Here is a 10,000-nt window from a genome sequence, read left to right as displayed (position 1 = left end):
GCTCAATTAAAATAATTCATTGTGGCTTTGCCTCAGCTAGGATATTTCCTCTCATTTTCTGTGAAGTGGTTACAAAAGTCTTCAATGTTAGCAATGCTTTAATATCAATCATTATGAACCTGGAATGGTAGGTACATGAAGCTCACTGCTGGGTCGCAAGGATTTGCCCGTAAAAGGGATGATACAGTGCACCGTATCTATGTTCAGTAGGCCTTAACTTGCAAGAGCAGAATTCTCTGATAAGCTCAGGCACTTATCTTCCACTCATTTACTCTCGTTTTTAAGACTGTGAGCATTGTACGTGTACCTTTATCTACGGATCCAATGTGACTGCAAATGCAAACATTGAGCAAATTCTGAGTGAAACTAAGGAAGGGTTGGGGAGTGGGAGGGAAGGACTTTTTCTTCTTCTGCAGTTCCTAGTTCTGTGGCTACCAGCTCAAGTGGTGTACTACTGTACATGTAGGTTCATGCTGGTCATGCTGCTTCATTATTAATAATATTATTCTTAAACCCTACCATTCTTTTCAGATGTCCTAAGGAATACCATATCTGCTGGAACTCTCTGATCCTATGAAGTACAATGCATTATGTACATGAAGATGAGTTAACTTATCACAAAGTTGCCCAAAGTAGGTAAGGTCCTTGTCCAAGCCAATGCAGTGATTAATGTTAACTTGTACAGTATGGTGTACCTGAAGTCCACCACACCAAATTCAAAGAGATCCACCTGTTTTAAATGGTGAATTTCACTTTGGTCAACTCTTGTGGTACATATAGTAACATCAACCATTGGAATTGTCATTTTCACTCAATCATGTACACTGTAATCGTACATGCATTAGGTCATTTTCATACAGTCAGTGCATGCCATAATGAAGTGGACCTTTCTAGTCCTGTCACCATTATAATTTTTGGTATGAGCTCTACATGTACTTTCAAAAGACTTCTGGTAAAAAAGTATTTTCAACGTACAGTTCCTCACTAAAAATTAATAGCTACAGATCAACATTAACTGTTTATTTCTCACAGTCATACCTTTTCAACAATGATAAGGTCTGAAACTTTAATTGCTGAGCTTGGCACATTGACAACACCTAAAGAAATAATTAATATTGAATTAATGCGAAATGGAAAGGTAAATTAGCCAAAATTAATATTAAAGTTAACAACAATCTCCAGTAAAATGTAGGTGACTTGGCAGTAATGTTTCAAAAGGCTTATGATGTACAGTGTATGAGGCCATACAGTAAGTCAGAAGGGGGATGTGGTTGAGCACGTAGATCAGACGCAAATGTAGTTGAACAGTAGATTAATTAACATACTTGTAAGGAGTAAGGGAAAGAAGTGGGTGAAAATGAATTTGGACCTCTGTAACTTTTGGAATTTGCAAAGAGAAAACTATACAAGAGGAGGTGAACACTATTGTTATTTATCTAATATTCCATAACTAATCAATCACCTTTTTTGGTTAGTTTCTTGTATTGCTGTGAATTAACCTCTCTGTCTCTTCTAAACCTGATAAAGTCATCATAAGCCTCTCGGCACATTGTAACAAACACAACAAAAGCCTGTGAAGAAAAAGTAAAATAATAATGTTTTCCAGCAGGTTAAAGTTTTTTACAATGTACATGTATTAGCGGTTTTCCAAGTGTGCTTTTTCATATTTATTTACAGTGTTGTTAGTAGTGGTTTGTACAGTAGGCTGTCAGAATACTGGTATGTGTACTGATCTGCGTATTCGGGCATTACAGTCAGTGGGAAAATTTGCACGGAAAAAAGGTCTCATCTAGGGTGTATAAAAAGGATACTGTAAAAAACAAACTATAAGCACCAGTTTTTTTACTGTTTCCAAAGAAAGGTTAGCCCTTCTTTGCTGAACACTGAATAATCTGGTGGATAGAACTGTGACATTTTAAACAACCAAAGAAGGTGGATACATGTACATTCCAAGTTACAACAATAATAATTATCATTAATTAAGGTGAACTCCAAGAGAACTCAAAGAACCATTGAATAAATATTATATAACAGACCTTTACATCAAACTCCATCATGACTCTTTTTTTAATTACCAAATCTTAGTGAAAACAGCAACTTTACCAAGTACAGTTCAATTAATACTTTTTTGTTATGGTTGTTCAACTGCCTCAGCTCATTAACTTAACTTTGACAGGGCAGTATAAACAAAAAAAGAAGTTCACAAGCCAATGAAGCCATTGACTTTAAACAGTAACAAACTATAATATTAAATTTAATTTTTAATTTTTAAGAATTAAAGACAAGGTAAGACCTTCCCAGTGTTATTGAACCTGTAATAGTCATTCTAGGAAGACTCCCACATGAATAGCAAAATAATATAGGTCGGTGCATGGTTCCTGTGAGAATAGCAAAGTGCTGTCTATAACATAATTATCAGTTTATTACTATAACAGTATACAAGTATGAAGTTGATAACCACGCTTACCAAGGGTCCCCAGTAAGTGTAAAGATATCCAATTCTCAGTTCTGGAATAAACTGAGATGATGCAACGATAAGGAAGTACATGTTGAGAAAGAACTTAAACTGGTTATACAGAGTCTGAAATGAAAGTAAAAACATATGAAGGTCAACTTAATAGGCAGTGATGAATCAGTACATTGTCAGCCAAAGTCAAACACTTACCAAAGGAATAAAGGTTATGATGTTATATTTCTGATTACAAATAACATTTCGAGGAAACTTCTGAGTGGCTGACTGAAAAGAAAAAAGTAATTTTTCTTCAGTAAGTAAACAATACAAATTTCTAGATTTTCTTTTCAGTGACAGTCTTCATCCACCTTCTTGAAAGGAAAATTTTGGTCGTAACAAGACAAGAGGCCAACTGAAGTTGAAGGCAATCTGAGGGAGCCTTTTTCCTATGGCTCCTTCCAGAGAGTGTAACCTACATGTACAATACATATAGGAGTGGTTGCTGGCCATTACTATCCTGTAGCCCCACAACTTGCCCTCGATAATGCTCTTACTCACTTTACTGGCCTTACATGTACATGTACGTGCCATTGGATAAAATGAAATAAATGTGCATCTAGCTGAATGATCTTTGAAGTGCACATTATGGGATTTCAACACAGAGTACTGGAAGCGGTCCACAAGCAATATTCAGTAACACTACACGTCCCTGTCAGCCACAAAAGGTCATGATACATACATGTCAACTACTTTCATTGTACACTGCACATGTATTATCTCTGTAATTGAAACCTACATACAGGTATGTATTTTCATTCAGTTCCTCAAAGCAGGGCATGACAAAAAGGCTGTCCAATGGCCAGGGGCTAATGTAATGACATTTCGGGCTAGCCCTTTTTAATTGTGGGTTGCCGGCAGGTATTTAAAGCATCATTTGAACATAAGTGTGGCAAAGTTGTTGTTGTTGTTTTTTTAATGCAAACATCTCAGCAGACATACTGTAAGTGATTAGCAGACAGTTTGAGAGAGAAAAAGAAAGAATACAAATCTTTTTGGGGCTATTTGCTCAGAGACTTGGGCTAGTAAGATGAAATTACAGCTTGCCCGAAGTCGTCCATAACCACAACTTGCATGCATGTCAGACTGAGTGTAATTATTTCTACACAAAAATACATGATTGTATGCTGTTCGATGTATTGTTATGGAGTTGACAACAGGAGCACTCATATGCCAGTTGTTGTCAGTGACATAATATTAATATTATTTTCACTTTCTTTTTACATGTACATGTATATTTCTCTGCAGAATTAATCTCACTTGGAGGTACATGAACCATAATTTCCTAATTTCCTTAGGGCATAAACATAGCATAGCATTTTGGTTGTGTCACAAAAAACGTTTTTGTGGAGCATTCTAAGTGGTTGTTTTCCCTTCCTTCCCCCTTTTTTTCACTGCTTTTTATCAGTGTGACAGGTGCATAATTATGTCCAGTACTGCATAGGAGCTAATGGCTGAGTTGCGAGGCTTTCCCAGCCAAGGGAGCAGTCTTCGTCTACAAGTAGGAGATAGCTGCCAATAGCAGATGAGCTTCAGGACGTCTCAAGCACCCAAGCTTCACTTACATGAAGCAAAGGAGTTGTCAATTCAAGTTTGTAACCAAAAATGCAAGTTTCCACTTTGGTATTCATCGAAATACTGTACATGTAAGAATGCAAAGAACATAGCACACACCTCTCTTCCTAACACAACTGTTCTTGGTTTCATCTCAATACGACCCATCAGTTTATCAAAGCAGCTGTTAAATTGCATAAGAAGCAAAAATAATGAGGAGCGACTACAGAATTCAGGGCCACACAGGGTGACCACATGCAAATTATTTACATGTATTAGTCAGAAGCTTTTGAAGAAGGACGCACGTACAGTGACAATAGGCAATATTCAATTGTGGAAATAAAAGAACATGTTTAATAGGCTTGGTTCACAAATACCTGCCCACTTTTCTACAGAGTCCAGTGGTCTGCCACCACAGTCCCGCAATCATCTAATTTACAATCATGGTCAAGCTTTCCAACATACATTGTACTGTAGTCCACTTGTTTGCCACCGCAGTCCCGCAGTAATGCAGGCAGTAATTTGTAGATGATAAGGCCTTCTTTTAGATGGTTAAAAATCAGTTGGGTTCGGGACACTGCAACAATACCGTGTGCCTACTGCGTAAAGCAGCTATACAGTGTACACTTACATTGTACTGAGAATCATCCTCACTTTTAGTCTGTAAGCCTAAGCACTCACTTTAGTAATTACAGTGTAGGTCTAAGCTCTCATTCAGGCGACAAAAGCATAATTATTAGTTCTTTAATGCAGGCCTTCTGATAGAGTGCGATAAAAAAATGCAAATTATGCAAATTTTGCAGGGCAGATTATGCGATTAGAAAGGCCAATTATGCGATAAATAATGTAAATTATCATTCGATGTATTTTGTCCTTCCTTTTCATTGGCCGACAGCCCACCACGTGACCTGCAAATAACTGCCTACAAATAAGTGTTTTGCTGCAAATAATATTCTGCTCATGCGCAATTGAAATCACGCTCTTGTGAGAAAAGGGCAGATCACCTCCCCGAGCTGTCAAAGCGGAATGATCTTTAGTTGATCGAAAGAAGAGTGAGAATACTAAGAAAGGAACAAAAGTTGCACTCAACCTATTTCGAGAGTATCTCAAGGAAAGAAAGGTACATGTAGACGAAGAGTCACTCATGTCATCGATGCGAAAGACAAGTTGGCGAATGCATATGTACTGAAGAGATTTTATGCTGAAGCCAGAACAAAGAATGGCGAGCTTTACACCAAAGCTTCTCTTGTCGGGATACGCTTTGAAAACTGTGAAATTCTTCAGCTTTGTTGAAGCCTAGTGTTATTGAACATTTGACTGTAAGTACAATTTGAAGTCTACAAATATAATTACCAGTATGCTGAGAAGGAAACCAATTGATTGGTGCCATTACTCGACTCTGCAAGGCAGCGGGCGCTTACAGCTTCCCGGAAACAAAAACAAAAAACAAACTTGGTGATCGAATGATAAAACAATTATTGACCTCGGCTATCGCATAATATCGTGATTTGTCAGTGTCTCGCAGATCAATTATTTGCCTCAGCCTTCGGCTTTGGCAAATAATTGATCTGCTTGCCACTGACAAATCACGATATTTTTCTCAACCTCGTCCAATAATTATTGTTAATTATGCAATTTTTTTCTGAGCAATTTTAAGCCTGTTTTTTAAGGTTTCAGGATAAGAAAAACATGTTTTTACTGCCCTCAAGACATTTTGAACACAAGGGAACAGTAATTATGAATCTTGATCAACATTAGTTGGGATAAGTAAAACAAAATGAGGTCTTCTGTACTATTGGTGCACCAATAGTTGAAAGGACACAGCTAACATGCCAAATGAATGATCAATAATTCTTAATATTCCTGTATGCTACGACTAGTTTCTTACACTTTGTTTTTGTGTGCGGTATATATTTCTGAACAGATTTGCCAATCTGAACAAAGGGCGTGTTTGTGTTACACCAATAAGAGACTCTTTAAGAATGAGACTCGTACCAGGCCCCTGACATGCAAAATAACGCCTTGAACTTCGAATGTTTACCAAATCGAAGGTAACAAAGGCTTTTTAGCCGTTTTCCAAGGTAAATCATCTTTAAAATGGCGTATTTGTATGTAGGAACTCCTAAGAAACGTGTTGATTTATGTTTTATTTTATGAATTTTGTGTGTTCTTTTGTGAATTATGCGATTTTTCATGAATTGTGCGATCGGATGTGATTTGAGGTCGATTATGCGAAATTGCATCATCGCGTAATATCAGAAGGCCTGTTAATGGTTAGCTTTCAGTTAAGGGTTTGGGACAATGCAAATCACGTCTAATCCTAATGACTACAGGACTGCAAGACCTCAGTGGCAGTTACTGTATTTGTGACCCTTTTGCTTCATCTACTCATGTATAATCCACAAATCAAATGCATTACTGTGGGACTGGGGTGACAACAATTTATCACTCCTAAACTTTATGTCCTCATGTCTAATCCTCGACTTCGGTACTGTGGGATTGCCATGACAGAAATTGTAACTCTGCATCAAATTTGTGATCATGAATATTGCATTCTAGACCATGGGACTGCGGACAATGGTGGGACTTGAATGCTCCCTCCACTATGCGATCATGGTGGCTCACAGTAATGCAGCTTTGAGGTGGATGGGTCTTCTAGAATTGCTCAGGCTATGTTTTCATTGTGATGCTGTGTTCAGTACCACATGTAACTCCAGTTTTTATTATCACTTGGCGTACACCTTCCTTCACAGAGGAAAGTTAAAATAAAGGTAGTCCATTGACGGATCCAGACCTGGAGGTAAGGTGGGGGTCCACTCTCAAACATTTTGTTTTTGCCCTTTCACAGTTTTAAATTTGGTGATTTATGGTATATTGGTGGCCTTGATCCAAAAATAAGGGGTGGTCCGGGCCCCCCAGGCCCCTCCCCTGGATCCACCACTGTAGTCCCTATAAAAAGAAAACAACGTTTGCCATCTGGAACTAAAATAAATAATTAGAACATGTGAATTGTTTGTCTCAAAATTTTATAAAATTTCATACCATTTATATACGACTAAGTAAATGGGTATGAACCGGGTCAGATCGTTAATTTTTTTTTTCATTAAAAAATATTATGACATTCAGCTTGTTCGAGATCAATCATCTTCTCTCTCACCTTCGACAAGATGTCAGGAAACCACAGCAACACCAAAATTTAAAGCATCGCTTACAACAACCTTCTCTAGTTTTTCTCTTCTTTCGTTTCTTTCTATCTTTAGCACCACTATCAGAAGACTGGTAGCCTTCAGAGTAGCCTTCTTCATCATCAAAACCATCATCGACAACATCTGGCATAAGGGGAGTATCGTCGTTTGTGGAGCCATAACCAGCTTCTTCCTCTGCGTTTGATCGTGTTTTCCCCTTGTTTCTCAGCTTTTTATAGCCATTTGATCCAAGATTACTCAGTGGAATTTCTTCCTGAGGCATTTCCCTAGTAAATGTAGATAGATAATCGACAGAATCCACGTATAATCGAGTTGTTGATGAGCTTGTCATTTCACAGATTAGGCTCGAACAGGCGCCATTTTGAGAATTGTTTGTACATCCGCTGGTCAAAAAGGTGCGCATGCGATCCCTTGCCCGAGGCCTATGTTTCACCGAAGTGGAGTTATGGCTGGTAGTGAATATTCGCGGCTCAGTAAATATCCAACACTAGCCATCGACACAGTGGATAGCGTTGAGGGTGCACTCTGATTGGCTACTAAAACACCGAATATCCTTTGCTATTCACCTGCAAGTCGTTTCGCCTACAAGTCGTTTCCCCTACACCTAGGTAGATTCTCCTACAGACGTGGAGAGACGCTTTTCGAAGTTAAACGCTTTGCAAACTCACAAGCCATCAATGACCAATGCAATTGTGAACCCTGTTATTCAGAGTTAGAAGCGTCAAACAAAAAATGTCTAGTTTGTGAACGGTGATTTTCAAGAATTTCGAAATACGGAGTCTGGTCATGCAGTTTGATATAATCTTGACGCTATAGAATAGGACAGAACAGAATTCTTTATTTACAACATATCACTTATCGTTAAAACGCAAACGTGTAACAACCAAAATTGCTCAAAATATGAACCCTAAAATACCCAACTACCACAACAAACAAATCAGATACTATTACATGTGCTACTGCATTCGATGCGGCCTACAAGTATCCTATTTATGTCTACAACTAGTATTACCAGAAACCCACAAGGGTTGAAACGTGTAACGCGAGTTCACAGCTTCCGAATATTCAGTGCGAACTGATTGGTTGAATGTTTCAGTGCTAAGTACCATATTTGGAAACCCCTCGCTCCTGTTATTCCAAATTTGGTACTTAGCAAATTGAATGTTCAGAAGCTTGTTTCCCAGCACACAAGGGGCCGTTACACGTTTCAACCCTTATGGGTTTCTGGTATTACTTAATACATAACAATTTTTCAAAGCCGTATAAACTACCCATAACAATACACGTTTATATAATCGCACTAGACTTAACTCGAGCGCTCTACGAATGCTCTCGATGGTCCATTTAGGTGAGCATATTGCCTGAGAAACTGCTCTGCATCTTTCTTCGGATTCCCGAAATCATCCTACAGGTCAAATAATTTAGCTTGAAGAGACCTAAATTTTGCTCGCTGAATCCTTTTAAGTTTTCTTCCTGAAACTAAGCGAATTCGAAAAGCTGTTAGGCGGAAGACTGGTCAGGAAGTAGAAGGGCATATGCCAGCTGCCTGAAGCACGGTGGTGGAGACCCTTCCACATCGTTGTTGCTCCTGATGGTCATCATGAAGGCGCTCCAGGAAGAGGGAGACCAGGCTGCTGCTGTTGATTCAGGTTTGTGAGACGTAGCTGACAAACTGTCTCAGGGGTTCGGTGGTGGCTTGAACTCGCAACTGCTGGAGCATTGGTTCGATGCTGCATGTCTTTGCGTAGAAATGGCCGAGCTCATGAATTTGTATTGAAAGAAACGGAAAGTCATGACTGCGCCAAATTTTTCTCATTCTCTCTCAAACGCTCAGAGGTGGATACAAGTTTTGCACCACCCCCAGAAATTTTGAGTTTCATATGCAAATGTGTCTTTTTTCAACAAAAGCATCCATCACACAAGAGTGCTTCTTATCGCGAGGTTCCGATCGAGAGTTTTGCGAGAAGGTGAGTTGAATGAATTGAACAAACATCACTGCCCTTTTATACTCCAATGCCGGATTGAGACGAATCGAAATCGCAGCAATGTGATAAATAAAGACTTGCCTGTTCAGATTTTTATTCCGGTCTTTTAATGCCAATCTTCTGTTGACTATGTAAGCTTTTTGTCACCAAATCGTAGGCAAATCTACTTTACGTGTGTAGGCGAATCGACTTTAAGTTTGTAGGCGAATCGACCTCAGTGTAGTGGTCCGAAACGACTTGTTGGGGAAAAGACTTGTAGGCGTAACGACTTGCAGGGGAAACGACCACTTGCCTCACCTTTGGGCTCGCAAATATTGTAATCATTGCAGAAATAAACGAGTTAAAATCATCTTTTTGTCCTATGTTATCTCCCTATTTTAGTATACACTAAAAGAAATTATAAATTTTTCGAGATTAATAGTAATCGTAGCATTTTGTAATCGGATCTGTTACTAATTGCAACAGAAGCTTTATTGCATCGTTACTACCAGTTAAAAATAACCTATTTATTAACAAACGAAAATTCCTTTAAAGATTCAAGCGTGGGAATACCTCCAAATAGTATTCATTTCTATCAACACGAAAACGAGGCTGTAAACCAGAATTTTTCTTTTGCTATAAATCGAGTCATTTTGCTGGTCACCAAGAATATATTGTTACATTTAATATGATGATTTCATGGCCTTAATCGTGAAAAAAGATTCGGACAAATCGTTAATTTAGTTAAATTCTGAGTTTTTCAAAGT

General features: G+C 38.4%; 1 protein-coding gene across 1 annotated transcript in view; it reads right to left on the bottom strand.

Annotated features, from left to right (window-relative positions):
• The window catches only part of LOC138021989 (probable phospholipid-transporting ATPase IIA), a 38,268-nt gene extending 30,635 nt beyond the window's left edge, over positions 1-7,633 (bottom strand). The window contains exons 1-7 of the mRNA XM_068869015.1: positions 7,221-7,633; positions 4,184-4,247; positions 2,666-2,737; positions 2,468-2,581; positions 1,463-1,571; positions 1,039-1,097; positions 520-571 (exon numbers count right to left, since the gene is read on the bottom strand). Coding sequence (XP_068725116.1) covers positions 520-571; positions 1,039-1,097; positions 1,463-1,571; positions 2,468-2,581; positions 2,666-2,737; positions 4,184-4,247; positions 7,221-7,600 — 850 coding nt within the window. The 5' untranslated portion in view covers positions 7,601-7,633. The remainder of the gene's footprint in view (positions 1-519; positions 572-1,038; positions 1,098-1,462; positions 1,572-2,467; positions 2,582-2,665; positions 2,738-4,183; positions 4,248-7,220) is intronic.
• Positions 7,634-10,000: the final 2,367 nt, after the last annotated feature.

This window comes from Montipora capricornis, chromosome 10 (genome assembly GCF_036669925.1).
Source record: "Montipora capricornis isolate CH-2021 chromosome 10, ASM3666992v2, whole genome shotgun sequence".
Lineage (NCBI taxonomy): Eukaryota > Metazoa > Cnidaria > Anthozoa > Scleractinia > Acroporidae > Montipora > Montipora capricornis.
This window is presented reverse-complemented; position numbering and strand designations above follow the sequence as displayed.